The 22,828-nt window shown below is 36.7% G+C and overlaps 1 protein-coding gene across 1 annotated transcript in view; it reads right to left on the bottom strand.

Annotated features, from left to right (window-relative positions):
- LOC107576207 (spectrin beta chain, non-erythrocytic 4) overlaps positions 1 to 22,828 on the bottom strand; it is a 65,094-nt gene that overhangs the window by 36,825 nt on the left and 5,441 nt on the right. The window contains 14 exon segments of the mRNA XM_016262436.1: positions 5,826 to 5,871; positions 6,347 to 6,358; positions 7,301 to 7,549; positions 9,482 to 10,355; positions 13,429 to 14,299; positions 15,274 to 15,424; positions 15,567 to 15,869; positions 16,397 to 16,555; positions 17,542 to 17,659; positions 18,556 to 18,743; positions 18,834 to 18,946; positions 19,102 to 19,217; positions 19,322 to 19,402; positions 20,281 to 20,372. Of these exon segments, the coding sequence (XP_016117922.1) occupies positions 5,826 to 5,871; positions 6,347 to 6,358; positions 7,301 to 7,549; positions 9,482 to 10,355; positions 13,429 to 14,299; positions 15,274 to 15,424; positions 15,567 to 15,869; positions 16,397 to 16,555; positions 17,542 to 17,659; positions 18,556 to 18,743; positions 18,834 to 18,946; positions 19,102 to 19,217; positions 19,322 to 19,402; positions 20,281 to 20,372 (3,373 nt within the window).

The raw sequence follows: 22,828 nt of genomic DNA, 5'->3' as shown, positions 1-22,828 counted from the left end.
AGTTTGTGAAGAATCTGTCAGTCAAGTTCCCAAATCCACATGTTCACCTGCGGACCAGGTGTGCAACAAAACCCAACGCTGGCCAGAACACACACGCAAGTACAGTCCAAAAACAGCACTGGATGAAATATTCAAGACATGTGCGGAGAACTCAGTGGACCAAACTAAATCCTTAAATGACTGTATAAAATACAGTGCACACAAGAAGCGCTGTGCATCTTAGTAGAAAACAAAGAAAATCCCCAAAAAGGTACAGAATATTAGCTGTCTGGAGCCCGAGTTGCAGCGAGGAGAGAAATGAGCCCAGTAGCGGTGATTATTGATGTTACAAACACTAGCCAAGGACAGAGAGAGAGAGAGAGAGAGAGCAAGAGAGAGCAAGAGAGAGAGAGAGAGAGAGAGCGAGAGAGAGAGAGAGTGGGAGTTGGAGAGTGTCAAGAGGGAGGATGTGGGCAGCGTTTTTTCCCTCCCCTCCTCAGAGCGATCCAGACACACTCCTCACCCCGTTTGTGCAGCGGCTTGCATCTCAAACAAATCCATATCGTCTTCTTTCAGTCCGTGCCGCCTCTTTTCCTCTCCTCCTCCTGTTTTGTAATATAAGCTTGATTCAATACTGCGGAGCTGAAAGACACAGTTTCTCCCGCTGCAGCATCCACGATGAGAGAAAAGCATGCGGAGAGACAGATAGATGGAAAGCGAGGGAGGGAGACGAGGAGGGAGGGGGAGAGAACCATATCGAGAGAGAAAGAGAGAGAGGGGGAGCATACGTAGTTGCAGGCGTCACAAGGAAAACACTAGGCTCTTTAAGCGAATATGAATGAGGCGCAGTGAAGCTATAGAGAAACAGAGGTTCAAAAAAAATGAGCAAATGATCCAAATCTGTCAGATCACAACCTGTACTCTTAAAAATAAAGGATCCAAAGAGGGGCCATAGATGAACCGTTTTTGATTCCCAAAAGAACCTTTTAGTGATCAGTTCTTAAAAGCTCTGTTTTTTATGGAAGCTCGTTTCTGCCAAAGGATTAAAAATAAGGAAATTGTACATTTTTACCTCACAACTCTCAATTTTTTCTCACAATTCTGAATTTATACTTCACTATTCACACAAATTTCGCGATAGACGTCAGAATGGCGAGATATAAACTCACAATTGTGAGGAAGAAGTAAGAATTGTGAAATGTTAAGGTTAGAAATTTGAAGCCGCAAGAAATAAAGTCAGAATTGTGAGACACAGTTGCAACTGGTAGAACCAAACGAACAGAATTCATAGAAAAAAAGTCAGAATTACGAGATATCAACACAGAACAGCGAAAAAAGTCTGGATTATGAGATAAAAAGTCGCAATTACCTTTTTTTTTGTAGTGGCTTCCATAATTTTTTTTTTGTGTAAAGAACATTTTAAAAAAATCTAAAAAATAATTTGTACACTATATGGAATGGAAAGGTTCCAAGGATGTTAAAGGTTCTTAATGAAACTTTATTTTTAAGAGTGTGCACATATACTTGGGACAAACTGAACCTCTCTACTAATCACTACAGTGGCCTTTGCCCTCATGAGGCACCCAGCGCTCTCACCCATAAAGCCACTTAGGTCAATCATGGTTATTCCTCAAAGAGACCCTGAGGTGGAATGAAGCAATGGATCCAAGAAAGAGTGAATGACCAGCCAGGGACACGGGAATTAATTATCCAGTAAACTGATAGTTAACTACACCACCACTAACACCAGAGAGACATTTAAACTAACTAAGACAATGATGTGATACTTCAGATCAGGAAACAGCTCAAAGGAACGACAACTGAGAGCAAATGAGAAAAGTGCCACATAGGATGTGTTTAAAATAGCATTCAGTCATACTACTGACTATTTCTGCTGTAGGCACTATACACTAGGCTGCAAGATCTGGGAGAAAAAAAAAGTGTGAAGAAAAAAAAAACAGGTTTGCTGTGCTTGTTTGTAGGGCTGCACAATTTGGCCAAAATGTTGTAATATATAGAATTATTATTCCTCTTCTGATAATATATAAATATGGCTATAATAATAATTAACTAACTAACTAAAAACAAAACAAAACTGTTTAGATGTTTTTAAATTTTGAAGAGTTGCAATTACCTTTTTTATATGGCTTTAAATTATTATTATTAATAATAATAATAATAATTATTACTTTTAAATAAAATAAAACAAAATAAATATTACTATACTGTAGTAATGTTTCACTGAAAAGAAAACAAAAAACAATGTATATAATAAAAAATTATATCACTACCAACAAGTACTGTATCCCACAATACAAAGACTATCCAAATCATGAACAATTGAACTGGAATTAATATCAGCTCTGATTTGTGACTTTTTTTATGATATATCTTCACTGTAAACGGTAAACGACTAAAAATGCTACAGTAAAAACCTGTTAAATGGTTAACGGTAAATTCCCCTACTATATATACGGTGAAAAACTGTATTGGACATTACATGTATTGGACATTAATTGGAAGTGAAAAAGACCATATAATTTACTGTGAATAACCGTAAATTGACATTCCCAGAATTCCCTGCGTTACATTTCAAATTTGATGTTTTTTTGTTGAAATAACTATGTTTCTTCTTAGTTTTTTCTTATCAGTTTTGTATATTAGGGTTGTGTGTTACACCTAATGTTGTTAAATGAATGTTTATTGCATTATTTCAGTTTCATGTGTGTTACCGTGATGGTGTTTAGTGTTTGTGTGAATGACACTGTGCATCTTCTGTATATGTTATTATTTAAAAGCTGCTTGTGATGGGCTTTGGTTCATCATGTGACTTTCTCATCACCACCTGCATTTTGGTGGTTATCAGTGTATTACAAAGGTGCAAAACAGATTTCAGTACTTCAACAGTTTGGTATATTAACATTATATCAGTTAATGAAATTACGGTATTTTACTGTAAATTTAAGTTAAAACCGTAAAACCTAAAACGCTGCTACCGTAGTTTTTACGGTAACATTTTTGGCAACCACAGCTGCCAGTTTTTTACCGTAAATTTTACAGAATTTATTTTACAGTGTTGTTCTTGATTCATTTGGACTGCAAAGAGGTGTTACACAAAACTAGATTAAAAATGCAAAACAACACTTTCATTTGTACATGCCACTTGCTGAATTAAAAATGCAGGTCTGGTTACAAGACAACAATGTAGTCCTGTTTAAAATGTTCACTACTGCATAACATGTTCTGTTTGAGATACCATTTAAAAAAAAATAACAAGCCGTTACTGTGTTACTTCATAGATTACAGTATGCATTGATTCCAAGTCTAGCCAAAATCTGCCACTCACTCAAACGCATACTGTTTAATGCAGGACACTGCCTACGATATAATAGGTATCACGCAAAGATTTCAAACAGTAGTATGCAACAATATCCAGAAATCAAACGTTACACAATCTCGTTACGTTGCATATTTCAAGGCTCCTTTACACTAGAATTAACACTGTGTCAATGAAGCCAACAAATCCATTGATTTTGATGGGGATTTTGGAAACATAAACAATTATTTACCATTTTTATTCCAAAAACAAATAAAAACAATGAGAATTGTGGGATACAATATTCAGTACAATATGCACAGGTTGTTTATGCTTTTCAATGCATACAGAAAGTCTGCATAGAGTATACACTCTGCATACACATACATTATAATTACTGTCTGCACATTACATACACTGTATACAACTTTCCACTCTGGATATATACTGTTCTTATGTAAAAAAAAAAGACACTATGCTGTTTATAAACAATATGGTTTTGCATAGGATGTATTTCTGCTATTTGATTTTCTTAACACAATGCATAAGAGAAAGTGATTCAGTGCACTCGGACCATCTCTGATCATTGTGTTCTCAGTCTCCACACGTGTTTGACAGCTCTTAGAGAAGGCAGAGATCCATCCCCAGCCCTACAGTGAACACACACACACACCAACACACTACTGAAATTCCCTCTCTCTCAACTGAATAAGTGATGAGGAGACCTGCTAAATAATTGAGCATGAGAAGGGAAAAACAAGCAAATTCTAAATAAACCTGCAGGTTTGGGCCACACCGAGAGCCTCCTACTGTACAACTGCGTTCACACACCATTTACCCACAATGCTCAGCTGTTCAGTGTCATTTCAAGACACAAACTAAATGCCACAGGTACTGGACGACTTCTGTAGAACATGACTAAGTCTTACCCGACTGCACAAATGTTTTTCTACGGTCTAAAAATTGTGTTTACTACAACACAGGAGACAAAACTGTTCATTCTGCTTTAGGAAATAACTGAACAACTGACAGGCCAGAATACACAGACACCACCAAATTACACACAATAGCCTACTAATGGAAAAAGGTCCAAAGAGATTTACAAACATCCAAAAAAAAGGTGAAAGATTGTAAGCCTAATGAATCAGTTTCTCATTGTGAAAAAGAAATACACTTACAATAAGTATACTTTTAAAAAGAGTACTTGTTATGGAAATAATATACTTCAAAAGAATATACTTATTTGTGAACTAAATGTAATGTTTTCGGATTATAGTTTAAATTCCTATTAAATGCAATTAGTTAAAGAGAGTGCTTTTTTACCCACTTAAATAGGACTTAAGTATATCTTTCAACTTAATTTCATTAAATATACTGAAATGTGGAAAACTAAAATGAACTTTAATGTCATTTCTATTAAAGGGGTCATATGATGTTGCTAAAAAGGCCGATGTTACGCCCCTCATATACTGTTGATGCCGTGTCCCGGCCGGAGCAACGAGACAAAAACATTAAAACTCATTATAAACGAGGCATTTGTTGCATCCAGTGGGGACATAATTACGGATTATAATGACTTATACTGTCTTTTTACACATAAAACATAAAACCATGTCTGCATTTGTGATCGGAGAAATGACAAACAATAAGCGCTGCTGTACACTGCTCAAAACTCACGTTTGAATCATCAGTGGCAAATTCTTTAACTATGAAAACATACTTACAGGCTGTGAATCAGAACAGCCGGCATTATAGTCTACTCTCCCAGGATCAGGAATTCGTTGAAGGAACTACAGCGAGAATAAAAGTTACGGCGTTTGGGCGGCGTTATGCAAATCTTCCCACATTGTGACGTAGACATGTGGGGGCGTGTTAGAACGAGCCGTTTTAGGTAGGTGTGGCTGACTCTTAACTTTTATAAAGAATATCTCTTTGGATTTGAGACTTTACAGATCTTCTTTATGCACCAAGAGCTTGTAACACTCCAAAGAGAAAGGAAAAATTGAAATTGCATCATATGACCCCTTTAAAATTTGTCATGCATTTAACAATATATAATATGTTTTATAAAGTTGTAATATAGCACATTTCAAATCTGTCATATCAAATAATTCTACAGTTAAAATTATCATTAAGAGCTGTACATGTACTTTAGCATGTTAGTCAACACACAAAAAGTGTTAAACAAAAAATATCGTTAAAAATGACGATTTAGATTTTACTTGAAAGTAAACTTTCAATTTAACATTACTACAAAGTGTACTTTTTAAAAGTGTACTTAAGTGTGTTAAAGGAACAAAGCCATGAAACTGTCTCTCTTTAAGTGCACTTAAGCAGTCTTTTATTTCATTAAATAATATTATCTTTAAAAAATACTTTTAAGATTACAAGTGCACATTCGATACAATTAAACACACTGCCTTTTCACAAGGGTCACAGTTAATCAGACATATCTGATGTTTAATATACAATCACATGGAGCAGGGTTTTGGACCAATGAGCTTTCACTGTGGGCGAGATTAACAAGAATGGTGACACTGTTTTTAAAACCAAGTGACAATTAAAATATCCTGCAGCTTGACTAAAACACATATATCACTCTATTGTATTGCAACTGGTAAGGACACTCAGTAAGAGTAATTTATTTTAATTTTGCTACATTTAAGAAATGCTTTTTACAAGTTACAAAGAACAGTAGAAACAAGCGTGAGCTACATTGAAATCCTGCACTGCTGTCCACACTTAACTGATGCACAGATTTACCTACAGTGAGGCAAACATCTTTTGGTTCAAAATCATCGTTTTCCTTGTTTGTGCTCGGCGAAGTTACAGGTCTGTGAGAGCCAGAAATCTTGCTTGTTTGTAGGTGACCAAATACTTATTTTACCGAGGAATTTACCAATTAATTCTTTAAAAATCCTACAATGTGATTTTCTGGATTTTTTTTCTCATTTTGTCTCTCATAGTTGAGGTATGCCTATGATGAAAATTACAGGCCTCTCTCATCTTTTTAAGTGGGAGAACTTGCACAATTGGTGGCTGACTAAATACTTTTTTGCCCCACTGTATATAGTACCGCTAAGTGGCTCTTTGGCTCGTAATTATAGGGGAACCAATTTAAGTGCTATATAGCACCTATAAAGAACCTGTAATGGTTCTTCAGCGGTTCTTTGGGATGGTTAAGGTGCTATTTAGCACCATCTTTAAAGATATAGGTGCTATGTAGCACTTAAAGTGGTTCCCCTATGATTACGAGCCAAATAACCACTTTTAGTGCTATTTAGCACCATTTCAATGTGCTTACATTCAAAACTTAAACTTTCATCATTACCCAATTCATTTTATTAAAATTAAATTTTTAATTTAATGAAAAATATTTAAGACAGAAATATATTTTAAACATAAATACAGAGTTCTGTCATGAAACTCTAGATGGTGCAGTACGATAGGTCTAGCTCAATCTGACCTGGCGACAACATTGTCACATGGCAGCTGACTGGTTCTCTCCTGTATCGGTAGCCAATGAGCTTACTGCTCAATATTCAAATACCTGGCTTTTGTTTGATGTAGCAGTTTGCAGCGCACTTCAGAAACCCTCCACCTTCCCCAGCTCCACCTGTGTAGATATGCTACGAAGTGATTCATGTATGCTATATGGGGGTTATTCATATGTGTTATATGTGCAGCAGCAGTATTTCTTACATGCTCACAGCAGCATGTTGTGGATGTATTGGCAGTAGCAAGTCTCGGTACTTGCTCTGCCGCAGCAGCAGCGTAGCAGATCTATTCTGCCAAGTCCAAATACATTAGCATTGTCATGTACATTACCATGCCAATCCCTCGGAGAGTTGTCATGACAGAACTGTATTTAACTTTAACTTCTCTCCTGACCTATCACTTTTCAAGCAATTTGTTTAATATAAAAGTTTTAGAATTGTGAGATAAAAAGTCACAATTGCCTTTTTTATTTTTTACTCAGTGGCAGAAACGGGCTTCCACACCAACCAGCTCTATGCGGCATAAATGTTATCATAAGTGTTGTGGTTTTGACCTGTTAGCGAGCAGATCCACTCTCTCTCTGATGCGCTCAGAATAGATGTTGTTCTGACTGATGAGGCTCTCTCCTGCCTCTATGACAGCTTTAATGCGGTGCAGGTTGAGCTCCATGGTGGTGGTAAAGTCCTTGTGCTTTTTGATGGCTGCCTCCACGGTCTCCACTGTGGTGGGGAGTTCCACATGGGCCAGCGCTGACTCCTGAGGAGTGGAGAGAAAGACAGGGTGAAATACTGCATACAGAAAGCATCTAAAATGAGTCCAGATCAATTAAAGTAAAAGCAAATCCATAATCAGGGCAAATGGCAAGCTGTTGGTGGTACTGCAATAATAAACACTTTGAAACAATATCAATGCTCACATATTCTTCTGTGACGATTCCACAAATGTTTTCTAACTCGGTCAGTTCTACAGATTGAAGGCACAAATACAAACGGTCTACTTAAATTCATTTTTCTTGCAAACAGATATTAAATGATGGAAACAAAAATACAATATTGATAAGTCAATCTTAAAACCATAATTGTTAAATATGTTTAGTTGTCCTTACAATGCTCCCATTTAGAAAGGTGAAGCTCAAACAATCTTAAGGAAAAGTGGCTAATGAATGCCACTGCCATGTGTGTTACTACAAACCAGTTCACGCTCGATGACAGTGCGGATTCTTACTCTGTACCCGCAGGCAACAGAAAACGACTCTGGGCTTTTAGCAAGCCACAAAAGACACGGGGTTGAGGAAATGCATGTCCCCTGGCATTTAAACCGCATTTATGATATTCTTATGAAGTGATGACCCAACATAAAAGCATCTCTGAATATGAACTGAGCAATGACTTTAAACTGCCCTGATGCTCCTGACATTTACAGACTTGACCTAAAAAAGATCAGCCAGATCTGTTCTTGTGTCCTAATTGTCTGCTAACTCTAACCCGTAGAATAGGACAGTCATAAAGTGTCTTAAATATCTCAATTGTTTTTCCTAGACGGCGATGAGATATAAAGAAGAGCAAATGGAGACTTTTCTCAATTGCATTTACCTTTTTACTCCGGTTTGCCTCATTTCTGAGGGTGAAATGGTTTGGGCTAAACACGCGGCAGTATTAAAACCTGCCATGTCTTAACCCTAGCTTCAGAAGAGATCTCAACAATTACCCCTATTAATTCTATTAAAATGAAAAATTTTAATTTTATGAGAAACAAAACTGGTAATTAAATATAAGTACATTTATATAACCATAGCTGTTATTTTATTCTGTTATTTTAAATTGTGATAATATTTCACAATGTAACTGAATATAACTGCTTTTAATGTTTTATTGTTTTGTCAAATAAATGCAGCCTTGATGAGCAAAAAATATACTTTTTTTTTTAAATCAATAAAAAAAATTAAATCTTAATTATTTTTAAACTTTTGACTGGTAGTGAAACTAATTTAAGTAGTGTATGAATCATAAATGAGATCTCCTTTAAAGGGTTAGTTCACCTAAAAATGAAAATTAGCCCATAAATTACTCACCCTCAAATCATCCTAGGTGTATATGACTTTCTTCTTTCAAACGAATCCAGTCGGAGTTATATAAAAAAGTGTCTTTGATCTTTCAAGCTGTTTAATGGTACTCAGCGGGTGTTGCATGCATCAGTCCAAAATAAGTTAAATAAAAAGCGCCCATCCATAAAAAAAATGTCTCACACAACTCCGGGGGGTAAACAAAGGCCTCCTGTAGCGAATCGATGTGCTTTTGTAAGAAAAATATCCATATTCAAAACGTAATAATCACTTTAATGTAGCTTGAGCCAACAGTTGTACACTGGAAGCAGTTCCGGGCTGAACCCGGTAAACTGCTTCCCTCCAAAATCCGCTGAGTGGCATTAAACAGCTTGAAAGATCAAAGCCAATTTTTTATATAACTCTGACTGGATTCATCTGAAAGAAGAAAGTCATATACACCTAGGATGACTTGAGGGTGAGTAATTTATGGGCTAAGTTTCATTTTTGGCCGAACTAACCCTTTAAGATTCCTCATCTATGACAGATCAACTTCTGAGGAATAACATTTAGGAAACAAAAGCCTTCAGAAACATCTTTCAAATTTAAACTGTGTAACTACCATAAAGAGGTATCAGGGGCTTCACCTGGTTATTGAGGAAAGCCTCGGCCTGCTTGACATCCCTCAGGAAGAGATGGAAGATGTGAGCTTGCACCAGCACCTCCCTCCTGCTCTCCCACATCTCCACCAATTTGTTCCAGCCCACGTCCAGCTTGTGTAGCCACTGCTGCAGAGCTCCATAAGGCAACGGCACTTCCTCCGTCTCCACAAGCTCATTCACAGCCTGGAGACGCTCGTAGTCCTCTTCGTACCTTCCGATCTCCTCCTTGAGCGCGGCGTGTTGGTTTATTAGCCGTTCTGCGTCCTCTAAAGCAATGGGAAGCTCATCCGAAGCAGCAGCAGTCTGGGTTTGCACCAACCAGGTGAGGAAGGAATCCAAGTCTTGGATGAACTGTTGTAAGCGGCCAGCGACGGTTAAAGAGTCTTCACAGCCTTGCAATGTACATTTTAGCTCTTCCCACTCCACACTGATGCCCTCAAAGGGAACCAGGATGTCTACGGTCTTGTCCGGATGGGATGTGGCAAGCTCCTCCGCTTCCTCCTGCAGGTGAAGGAGCTTGGGCTCGAGAACCGTCAGAGCTCCCTCCATGGTGAAGAGACGGCGCTGCAGAGCCAGCACGCTGCCCAGGTCACTGCCCACATACTGCGTGGCGTCTATGGCTTTCCGCTTGTCCTTAATCTGGGACTTGATCTCCGTGCATTCCAGTAAGTAGTTCTGGATGCGCAGGATTGAGTCCAGGTGATCTTTCTTCTGCTCGACCAGCTCCACAATGCGGTTCCACCTGTGATACACAAAAAGAAAGCAATTAAGTTGATTTTCTAGATTTCAGACATTTTTGGATTCGAAGACTCTTTAAACACTTGTATCTCTGTTAAAGTGAGTTCATTCTGTTTCAAATCTTGCTCTTTTTTTGTGCATGTTACTAAGTGTGCCTTGCAAAGTCGGTATGTTCCCTGTCTTGCATTGCAGATGTGTAATAAAAATGACTCTTTAAACACTAGGGGTGTAAGAAAATATTGATACACGTGAGTATCGCGATATTTTGTTTGGCGATACTGTATCGATTCTCAAAAACGCAATACCGATATATAAAAAAAATAAATGTATACAAAATTCATGGCCATTCGTTTCATTTTAAGTTTATATCCCGACCGCTAGACAGCACTCTTCTTACCTCTGAACTTAAACAGTGACAATGTGTGCGTTCCTCTCCTGCAAGGTTTGTCTAGTCCCGCCCACTCCCACAAACATTCTAATAATAATTCATTTATAATTTATGCATTTAGCAGATGCTTTTATCCAAAGCTACTTACAGTGCATTCAGGTTACACATTTTTTACCAGTATGTGTGTTCCCTGGGAATCGAACCCACGACCTTTTGCGCTGCTAACGCAATGCTATATAATTTTCGCGTATAAGGGAGCCGCTATCAATGGGAAGTATTTAAATCTCTTTTGAATGAGTGCTCGTGCTGTTCACTTTCACTTTCGATTTCGCGATCATGCGCACTCTGAGTAAAGGGAGCGCATCTTACGATATACGATATTTGTCAATGAGCTCTGGATCTGTTGAGTAGCAAATCCTCCAGCATGGTCTTGTAGGGCATCCCTCCTCTCGACCCATGATCAGTTAAATCTGACTCCTGCAAGCACTTATTTGTTACCCCTTTACTCGTTCTGCACAAAAAGTGGTTCAATAGCGTTGAATGTTACAGGGGCAGATTAATGCAAATGCAGATCCCACTGTGTTCTTGTTAATATATATATATATACTGTATATATGTATGTAAATGGATTTTTTTTTGCTAAGGTTTGCATATGGTGGTGTGTTCTAAATGACAGTTTTCCTAAAATTATATCATATTCTCCTATTCCTAAAATAAGAAATATCCCAATATATCATCTTGCTTACAGTATCGCAATATATCGCAACATATCGCATTGCAACCCCTGTATCGTGATATGTATCGTATCGCCAGATTCTTGCCGATACACAGCCCTATTAAACACTGATGACTGTTAGCTTTGAGGTCATCAATATGCTAGTGCTAAAAGTTAACAACATTAGCTTTTATTATACATAAGTGCATGTAAGATTTACAGCTTTTCTTAAATGGTCCAAAATATTGATGACTCATCTTTGTTCACAGCAGGGTCATTAAACTCCTCTAAAGCTAAAACTACAATCCTTCAATCAAATCAATCAATCAATAAATACTCGAAATAAAATAAACATGATCTAAAATAAAAAATACTGTATATATATTTCAGAAAATAAGGAACATTTCTCATTTTCATGTACTTATACTTGATGTACTAAAATAACAAAAAAAATGGAAAACATTATAGACATATTAAAAAAAACTAATAAAAATCACAAACACAAAGAAATTATGAAATGTTAACTAGAATTAATGAAAGTGGAAGATACAAAAATAAAAAATAATTTTAAATGTACAGCTATAATAATATCTCAATGCTACTAAAATAGCACTGGTTTGCAGAGATGTATATGCAATTTTATCCTATTAAATACTCTCTAGAAAAGCGGTTTTCAACCTTATTGACTTCAAGGCTATTCATTGTCCTCAACAATATTTGAAGGCCCACTAGTACTAGTTTTGCAACTTCTTTTAATCGATAGGCACTCATACTTTCTGTAAATAAAAAATAAAAAATAATTATAGTCAAAATTCAAATTTGAAAATTACTTTCAAATTTCCATAAGCTTTAAGAGCCACTGATCTAGAATGAGAATGTCCTTCTCACTAATAAGCTTATTTCCCCAAGCAGCACTTGTTTCTTGAGCAACATTCTTGCTGGTTCTAGAAAGTTAAGTTAAGTTTTGTCAGCATAACTAATTTACATTTATGTATTTAGCAGAATTTTCCATGCTCGAAAGCATGCAGCTCTGCTATCATTACGTATGCACAACAACTCTTACAATGTTCCTAAGGTTTACAAATGTGTCTGGTGCAGACAGGGTGTTAGATGATGATCTAAACCTTTAAAAAATTATTTGAAAAAATCCAATATCTGCTAATAAGAAATTAGCAGAAAAAAATTGTATTGGAGGATAATTAATATAAATTAAATATATAAATTGCATAAACTAACAAATTCCTATTCCTAGAAAATTAATTAATAAATGTTTTAATAAATTAAATGTTAAAAAACGTTAATTCAAAATAACTTTTGACTGGAAAATTTGTACTACATCCCATTGTACATAATTCTGTTACGATCTAGAGTAAGGCTTGGATGATGCATAATAAAAACGACTCTGTTCCAGAAAACATGACTCAGTCTGAATCATTCTCAATTCATGGACACACACACACACACACACACACACACACACACACACACCACACACACACACCTATCAAGGACCCACCCACACAAAAAACAGTCCGAGGACGCACCGGTGGGCCACAGCTCAAGGCCTGAGACACAACATCTCAAATCAAACACAGTTACTACAGGGCACACTTTAATTAAACATTCTTTTAAATACACTGCGGATTCCAACTGTGGGCGGCATAATAACTAAAAGCGGACTCCCCTTGTTTTGTGTGAACCCTTGGTATTTCTAACTGACTTGATCCTAATGATCTGAGTGGTCTCTTAGGTTTATATTCAGTGATCATATCTGCAATGTATTTAGGTCCTAGGCCATTGAGTGATTTATAAACTTGTAAAAGTACTTTAAAATCAATCCTAAATGTAACTGGAAGCCAGTGTAAGGACCTGAGAACTGGCGTGATATGCTCAGATTGTCTGGTTCTTATCAGAAATTAAAAAATACAAAGCACTTGCAGAAATGACATCACAGGTGCATTTTTCTAATGAGCCTAGGTTGCAAAAATGTCTCAAAAAAAAAAGTCAAAAATTTGATTTCCAATGCAATGACATTTCTAAATATTTTCTGGGGTCACAGTAGACAAGCAAACACCTGGTGAATGCTCCTACCTGTGTGCGATCACCTCCACGTCCTCTAGTCTTTCGGGAACCTCCATCCTGTTCAGCCACTGCTCCTTTTCATCGATCCACACCTCACAGGCGTTCACCTCACTAAACATGTGATACACAGCCAGCGCGTCATGAAGCCACTGCTGCCGCAACACGGCAACTTCCGCCACCTCTGTGTAGAGCTGCTCCGTCTCAGCCATGCGCGCTCGCACCTCATCCAGCTCCCGATAATGCATTGGCAACACAACCATGTGTTTCCGAAGGCCCACCACTTGTACACGGTGTTTATCGATACTCTCTCGGACACCTCTGTGCTTTTTAAGAAGAGACTGCGTTGAATACTCATCATGTCCGAAGTCCTCGCTAGAAACGAGCCTGTAAGCGTCCTGTAGCCAAGCTAGAAGATCGTCCGTCTCGGTGCTGAACTGAAAAAAGTCCAGCGCCTCCTGTAGGTTACACAGCCTCTGTGCGGCCTGGTCCTCCAGTCTCTTCCACTCGGCCTTGACCTCCATCAGTCGCTCTTGTATTCCAGCCGTACCGAAGCTCTTCTGGGTGAGGATCTGCTTGCCTTTCATCATGGTCTGCTGAAGTAACGCACGTCGCGCCAACAGCTCTCCAGCCACGGTTTTGTGCTTCTGCAGCAGTCGCAGGATGCTGCTCAGGTCTTTCCCGCAGCTCTGCGTGGCCAAGATGGACGTCTTCTCTCGGATCCAATTCTCTGATTCCTCTACCTCCTGAAAGAAGGCCCACAGCTCACGCGAATCCTCCAGCTCCGAGCGCCGTTTTGCAGCCAGCTGCTTTAATTCTTCCAGGCAGGTGTTGACGTGGTTGACCCGGTTACAAATTACCTGAGGGTCACACGGCTGGTAACCTGAGTGAGAAACAGAGACAAGAAGAAAAGCTTCACTGATTTGTCACCAAAGTAATGTTATTTAGCTGGCTAACAAAGAATAGGTTTTGTCAGATTAGCAAAAATGACTTGTTAAAGTCTTGTAAGCACTAAGAAAGTCTTAAAACTGCAAATTAAACAGTATGTTCTGCATCTTTCATTGAGATACACTATAGCTGTATAATTTCCAGCTTGCTGCAATAATATATATACTGTATATATATATATATATATATATATACTGTATATATAACTTTCTCTTGATCAAAAAAATCCTGAAAAAAATTATATCACCATTTTAACTCTTTTCAACATTGGTAATAAAAAGTAATGTTTACTGAGCACACCATTAACATATTAGAATGATTTCTGAAGGATCATGTGACACTGAAGACTGGAGTAATGATGCTGAAAATTCAGCTTCTTGCATCACATGAATAAATTACATTTTAAAATACATGAAGACAGAAAACGGTTATTTTAAATTGTATTATCATTTCTGTATTTTTGATCAAAAGAAAGAAAATCTTTAACACGACGTAGCTGGGCGCCGCGGACAGACGCCGCCGGTGTGCCTGCACTCATAGAAAATAATGTATTTGAATGTTAAAGCCGTGTTCAAGACTTTGTAAAAGAGCATAATAGGACCCCTTTAAGGAAACTTAACATTTAGTTTAAAGCTGAAAATAGTCATTATTGAGCTGGGCCCTGAACCAACAAGGTTTAGTAGTGTGTGCTGAATAGAGAGCAAAGCAACTCCAGCCCTCTTGTGGTGCATTATGCAAGTTCCTCATGTATTATTATTTTACACACTCTACCCTGCAGAGGTCTCTGGACATCTCAGTGAAAGAAACGCATCCAGTAAACCTTTATATCACAATCTGCCATCACGTCTTGACCCCAGACAGTGTCTCTGAATCAATATTCATCATGTTACTGTTTTAAGGTGCACTCACCTTCAATAGTGGTGAATTTGAGAGCTGCAGTGTTGAGGGTTTGAACTCTGTCTGCCTGTATAGAGATGTCAGCCTCCTGTAAACTCTGTTTCTGGAGCATGTCCTCCACTTCAAGAAGATGTTTGCCGTAGTCCTTAGAAAGCAACTTAACCTGGGGCAAGAATATGGCACTTTGGTCAAGAAAAGTGTGTTTGATTGTGTCAACTTGACTACTGAATGAAAATATTGGTAATACACAATGTATGTTTTTGTGGGGATTTAAATCACAAGTCAAATTGGTACAGTCAACCCACCTGCATCTCCTCCATCCAGTCGATCATGTAGACCATCTCTTGGAAGGTCTTCTGCAGGGCCAGGTTCTTCTCCAGACGGGCTTTACGCCCCACCACCAGCTCCTTCAGAAGGCTCCACTGGCCAAGGATGTTTTCTTTGCGTGCCAAGATACGTCGGATGTCATAGTACCCTTCTGACTCTATCTCATTGGCCAGCTCCACCACGACACTAATTCGCTCCTCGTAAGACAGGATGTCTGCTTCGATCGCCTCGTGTTTCTTCATGGCAGCTTCTACCGCTGGTAGGTCATAGCCGAAGTTATCCTGAGGAAAATGCAGCACTCTTTTAAGGCAAAATGTCACCTGTTTTATTTTATACAGTTCTGTCGTGACAACTCTCGGAGGGATTGGCATGGTAATGTACGTGACAATGTTAATGTGTTTGGTCTTGGCGGAATAGATCTGCTATGCTGCTGAGACTTGCTACTGCCAGTACATCCACAACATGCTGCTGTGAGCATGTAAGAAATATTGCTGCTGCAAATATAACATACATAAAATAACCCCCATATAGCATACACGAATCACCTCGTAGCAGATCTATACAGGTGGAGCTAGGGAAGGTGGAGGGTTTCTGAAGCAAGCTGCAACTGCAAATACTAATCATATATTTGAATGTTGAGCAGCGAGCTCATTGGCTACAGATACAGGAGAGAACCAATCAGCTGTGCCATGTGATAATGATGTCATTAGGTAAGATTGAGTTAGACCTATTGGACTGCGCCATCTAGAGTTTCATGCCAGAACTCTGTATTTCATTTTTTAGAGTTTTATTTTTCTGTTCTGCTCACCTGTGAGACGAGACGCTGGTTTTCATTCAGCCAAGCCTGCCTCATGGTGGTCTTATGATCGAATCGTTGAGCTAGAAGTTCTAGCTTTTCCTGACGAATCAGCTCTTTTCTAAGAGCCACGCCCCTCTCGTGCTCTGCCTTCTCTAGTCTCTCCCACGCCTTTCATGAGAAAAACAAAATATGAGGATTGTTCTGTGAGACAATTTTAATGATCATACAATAATTTTGATTCATTTATTCGATAATATATATATAAATAAAATAAAATGTGAAAAGGTTAAATAGTAGGTAAATATTACTTTCAATAATAATATTAAAATAAAATTTGATTCAATTAAAATTAGGCACAATCAGTATTGGTACTTACACGAAATGTTTGACAACATTTAGATTATTTTTAAAATATTTTTGAAATAAGTCTTTTTTTTCCACCAAAGGCTGAATTTATTTAATCAAAAACACAGTAAAACACTAAAATGGTGAAATATTATTAAAAATTGAAAATAGCTGTTTTGTATTTGAATATATTTTAAAATGTAATTTATTCCTGTGATGCAAAGCTGAATTTTCAGCATCATTACTCCAGTCTTCAGTGTCACATAATCCTTCAGAAATGATTCTAATATGTTGATTTGCTGCTCAAGAAACATTTGTTCTTATTTGAGAACAGTTGTGCTGCATCATAAATTGTGGAAATCATGATACACTACTATTCAAAAGTTTGAAGGATGCACAATTTAAAAAACAAGAAAAATAAATTAATACTTTTATTTAGCAAGGATGCATTCAAAAAATAAAATGACAGTAAAGTCATAAATGATGAAGCAAAAGTTTTTCCAAAATAATTGATAATAACTGAGCAGAAAATCAGCATACAGTATTAGAATGATCACAGGAATAAATTACATTTTAAAACATATTCAAATCGAAAATAATTATAACTTGCCATTGTTCACAATATTACTGTTTTTATCAAAATTGAGGCTTTTACATTACATAAAAAATATTCATCAGATGACATGACATGAAAATTGTCAAAAAAAAAGTATTTTTCTGAAAGGTAATCAGCCCTGTTCTAGTTATACGAAAATACAAAATTTTACACTGTAACCAGTCAAGAACCATATTAACTAAACAGTACACACCTTATTGATGTCTGAGATAAGTTTCCCGTCATGAGGCACATATGGCTTCTGATTATTAGCTCTGAGTTTACTTTGGATGGTGAAAAGCAGCACCTCCAGGTTCCCTTTCTCCTGGAATCTGTTAAAAAACAATCCATTAACATTTAAAATATATTTACTTTAACTTTAATATCAAAGAACACTACACAGTTTAATTATAATCACATACAGTACTTCACATGTGCTTTAGTACGTTAGTCAAGACAAAAAATTAAGTGTACTTCTTTAAAGCACATCAAAAGATTATTAAATCACACTCTTGCACTCTTTACAAGTGTATTTAAAGAGATAAAGAGATAAAAAATGAAAATTTGGTCATCATTTATTTATCCTTGAGATGTTCCAAACCTGTACGAGTTAAGATATTTTAAAGAGTGTTGGTAACCAAACAGTTGCTGGTAGCCACTGACTTCTATAATAAATCACAACACACTGGACTAGCTAACCAATCAGAGCCCATCACCTATTTCTGAGGGAGGGGCTTCATAAAAGAAGGACATGATCAGCACGTTTCTCAGAGAAGGGACAGAGCGGTGTGGAATAAAGGGAAATTATGTGAAAAATTATTATTTAAAGTAAAAGAATTATGTTTAAAAAACGAAGCATTAACACATGTTAGACTGCACCCCATAAACACAATCAAGCCTAGAAAAAAAACTGTGAACCACCCCTTTAAGTGTGCTAAGAAAATGTTGTGAAAGCGTTCTCTCTTCATTAATATTATCTGCAAGCACATTTTATTTTAAATATACTTTTAAGATTTGAAGTACGATACAAGTGCACATTCAATATAACTAAGCGCACCTCTTTTTCACAAGGGTAGGAACACCTTTGACCAACAATACAGTGACTAGTACCCTTAAATGGTAGCGTAAGAAAGCGTTGAAAGAACCAGATGATTCACAGTCATAGTTTGAGTATTTTTCTGGCAGTCATGGAGCATCTGCCAACACTGTTTCATTTATTCTCTCTTACTTGATAGGCTTCTCAATGGTGCAGTAGGTGGTAAAGGCTTGAAGCTGTTGCTGAACACCCGATAGCGAGTTTGCAAACTTCTGGTTGCTAATGATGCTAATGGTTCTCTCAATCCACTCTAACAGGTCGGACGCTAAAGCCACGTAGCGGTGAATGATCTTCTCAGCTTCGATAGCATTGTCCAGCACCTAGAAAGAGAAAAAAGAGAGGGGACCTCATTTTAAACCTCATTTAAATGAGGTTTAGCTCTATCAAACATGCACAAAAACACCCCCTACCTTTCCAATTCTCTTCCCTTCTACAATAAGGGCCTTCATTTTGGAGAAATAATGATAGTAGGAAACTACATAAGTGATGATGGACTTCTCATCCGGATTTTCTGTGTTTACATCTGGGTGGGAGAAAATGGTTATTGTTTTGAGTGATCATTCAGCTATTTAGCTGAATCAATATAACAAAAAATATCAAACCTGGGCCCCAACTAGTGCATTTAAATGTTCACATTGTGTTGACTGTATATAGTGAGAGTAAAATGCAGTTCGTTACCCTCAGGGTCTAGTAGCTTGGTGAGTCCGAGACTCTGTTCAGCAATGTTAAAGGCTTGTTGGAGGTTGTGTGTTGCATTGGATCTGGTCAGCTTGTGGAATTCAATTAAATCAGGCCTGGGAAACACACAAGCAGAAATCAGCTCACATAACAGCCTCTATCAATGATGTGAATGGAAGGAAGCCTAGTCAGTATGATGTGTGTCTGTCTGACTGCTGACCTGTGCCTGTGAATAAGAGCGTTGAAAGCCAGGCCGTCCCTCCAGCAGGTGGTGAAGTTGTGAATGTTGACCTCAGGATACCTGGGGCAAAACACATGAAACATCATGAAAGATGTACAGGAAGATCATGTGTATTTCTATAAAGGCCTAAAAGAAAACATACCGTACACTACCAAAATTTTTGAATAATTATGTTTTTTTTTATGTTTCTGAAAGAAGTCTCTTATGCTCACCATGACTGGATTTATTTGATTCGATTATTAAAATAAATAAAAAAATTATATTTAAATATATTGTAAATATCATTTATTCCTATGATGACAGTTGTAATATTTTTGTGGAAACTGTGATACACCACCAATCGAAAAACTGGGAAAAATAAGATTAAAAAAAAAAGATGCAACCATGCATGAAATTGATCAAAAGTGACAGTTAAGACATTTATAATATTACAGAATAGTTATTTTTCAAAAAGAAATTTGCTGTTCTTTTCAACTTTCTATTCATCAAAGAATCCAGAAAAAATATGTATCACAATTTCCACAGCAAAAACTTTTTTCCACACTCATAATAATAAGAACCATTAATGATAAACGAGCAACAATGATAATTAAACAGCAAATCGGCATATTAGAATGATTTCTGAAGGATCGTGTGACATTGATAGCTGATGAAAATTCAGCTTTACCATCACGGGAATAAATTACATTTGAAAATATACTCAAACAGATTTTACAATATTACTGTTTTCCTGTATTTTGATCAAATAAATGCACCATTGGTGAGCATAAGACTTCTTCTAAAAGCATTGGAATACCTGGAACCCAAATTATTATTTTGACCAGTAGTGTATATATATACTGTATATATATATATATATATATATAGATATAGATATATAATATGATTGTCTTTGGGTTGGTTATGGGTAGTTGTGGGATATATACTATAGATGTTACCCTGCTGTTTTCATCTGACACCACAGAAGAAGGGCATCTTTAGCTGAGCGTGTCTCTCTGTTGTCCTCCGTCTCAATCTTAATCACCTGGATCTGTTAGGAATGAGAAACAACAATAAAAAGTTAGTGCAATCTGAAATGCACAGACATTAAATGATTGTGAGCTTTTTAAGGGATTCATCACAGGCTTTGCTTTCCTTGCTGGGATCATGAAGCCAAAAAATTTCATATTCTTATTGCAATGAAACAACTGAAAGCACACCAGGAGAAACGTGGGCTATCCCAATCTTTAAAAAAGGGCTACATCTTGGCTGCTATTTTTGGACGGAAAACAGTAAATGTGTAATTTTTTTTCCCTAATGAAATGATATAACAATTCCCTGAAGCAGTATCAACAAAATTATATACTTATACTTTTACTAGACAAAATTATATACTTTAAAAAATTATTTTAGGTCATTTAGGTCTTACTTAATTTTTTTACATTTAATTTTGCAATTCATTTCACTCTCACTCTGAATGTGTGTTGTGTATGAGAATGAACCTTTTGCACTCTGGATGTTTATAGTCTCACTGCTTCATTATTATGTGCCTTCATTCAACATTGTGGCTGATATATAGATTTTATTCAACACAATAATAAAAAAAAATTGCTCTGTCTTAGAAAAAACAATGTATGACTGTGTTAGTTTTGAACCACTCAGTTTGACAAAAAATAAATAAAATAAAAAATAAATATATATATATATATAAAATAAAAAATGTCTGAAAAGCTTATAAGGGTTAAAGGCATAGTTCACCCCAAAATGAAGATTGGTAACCAAGCAACTGACAGTAGCCAATGACTTCCATAATATTTGTTATGCCATACTGTGGAAGTCAATGGCTACTGTCAACTGTTTGGTTACCAACAAGTTTGGAACAGGTTTGGTGATTAAATGGTGACAGAATTTTCATTTTTGGGTGAATTATTCCTTTAAACTAGATTTATATTTTCTAAAGAAAACTCAGGTCTCTCCTTCAATGAACATTTATGGAATTTTATCCACCTATGTCAGTGCCATCGTGATTTAGTTTTTTTTCCAGATTTTTGCAGCCCAAACGGGATAAATTTGCTTCGGCTTTTCTAAAAAAACTGTGGTGGTTTATATTTAAATTTTTGTTGCTTTGCAATAAAAACTCACCAATAATCATTAGTGACAGTAAGTCACTTATACTATATTATATTATACTCTAATATAAGAGTATTTCTTGTGAACAATTACTAAAATCAGCTGTAGTCCTTGGAATTAGTAGTCTGTCCAAATCCCAACGGTTTTGCTTAAAACACTGGGTAATGGCTTGTATAGCAATACTGTATTATCATTTCAAGTATTTAATGTGATTGCATTAGCCTATCTGTGGTTTACTAGCTGGCCTGTTCTGTCATTAGACAATATATACACTAATATTTCATTTCGAATTATCATTTTGACATGATACATAATAATGAGTGGCACAAGGACGCACTCCTCATGCCTCCTTATAGTGTGACATATGTGACCCTGGAGCACAAAAGCAGTGTTAAGTCGCTGGAGGATATTTGTAGCAATAGCCAAAAATACATTGTATGGGTCAAAATTATTGATTTTTCTTTTATGCCAAAAATCATTAGGATATTAAGTAAAGATCATGTTCCATAAAGATATTTTGTAAATTTCCTACTGTAAATATATTTTTGATTAGTAATATGCATTGCTAAGAACTTCATTTGGACAACTTTAAAGATGATTTTCTCAATATTTGGATTTTTTTGCACCCTCAGATTCCAGATTTTCAAATAGTTGTATCTCGGCCAAATATTGTCCTATCCTAACAAACCATACATCAATGGAAAGCTTATTTATTCAGCTTTCAGGAAAAAATGGACCCTTATGACTGCTTTTGTGGTCCAGGGTCACATATGTGAACCAAACACATACACACACACACACACACACAAACATCTCCAACACATTTGTGTAAGCACATTACAAAACTACAGCGTCCCAAGATCATTCGTCATATTGAATTTCTCGCATCATGCAGTCAATACATGATCGATATCTACAACCTCAAAGAACAGCACTGCAAAAATCTGTATTTTAGTCTTGTTTTCCAGTAAAAAAATCCTTAAAACAAGATACATTTGCTTGAGAAGTAACATTAAGTTAGATAGAATATGCCTTGCAATATGTTTCTTATACAGTTGAGTGAGACTGCTTTTATTGCTTTAAGCAAAGATTTTACAAAGGTTATGCTTAAAACAAGAGTTCTACAAAGGAAAGAAAGGAAATGTAAACACAGATTTTTAATGTCTAATACATAACAAGCAAATATGAAACCTTCATCAAACTATACAGTTGTGATATATAGTTCTATAGATCTGTAACGTTTCTGGTCCACAAGATTCGGAAGTTTGCATGTTTGTTTTGCCTTACTGCTCTCTCTCTATCTCTCGCTCTCTCTCTCTCTCTCTCTCTCTCTCTCTCTCTCTCTCTCTCTCTCTCTCTCTCTCTGTTCTGGTGCTG

The sequence above is a fragment of the Sinocyclocheilus grahami genome, unplaced genomic scaffold, assembly GCF_001515645.1.
Source record: "Sinocyclocheilus grahami isolate Dianchi unplaced genomic scaffold, SAMN03320097.WGS_v1.1 scaffold31.1, whole genome shotgun sequence".
NCBI lineage: Eukaryota > Metazoa > Chordata > Actinopteri > Cypriniformes > Cyprinidae > Sinocyclocheilus > Sinocyclocheilus grahami.
This window is presented reverse-complemented; position numbering and strand designations above follow the sequence as displayed.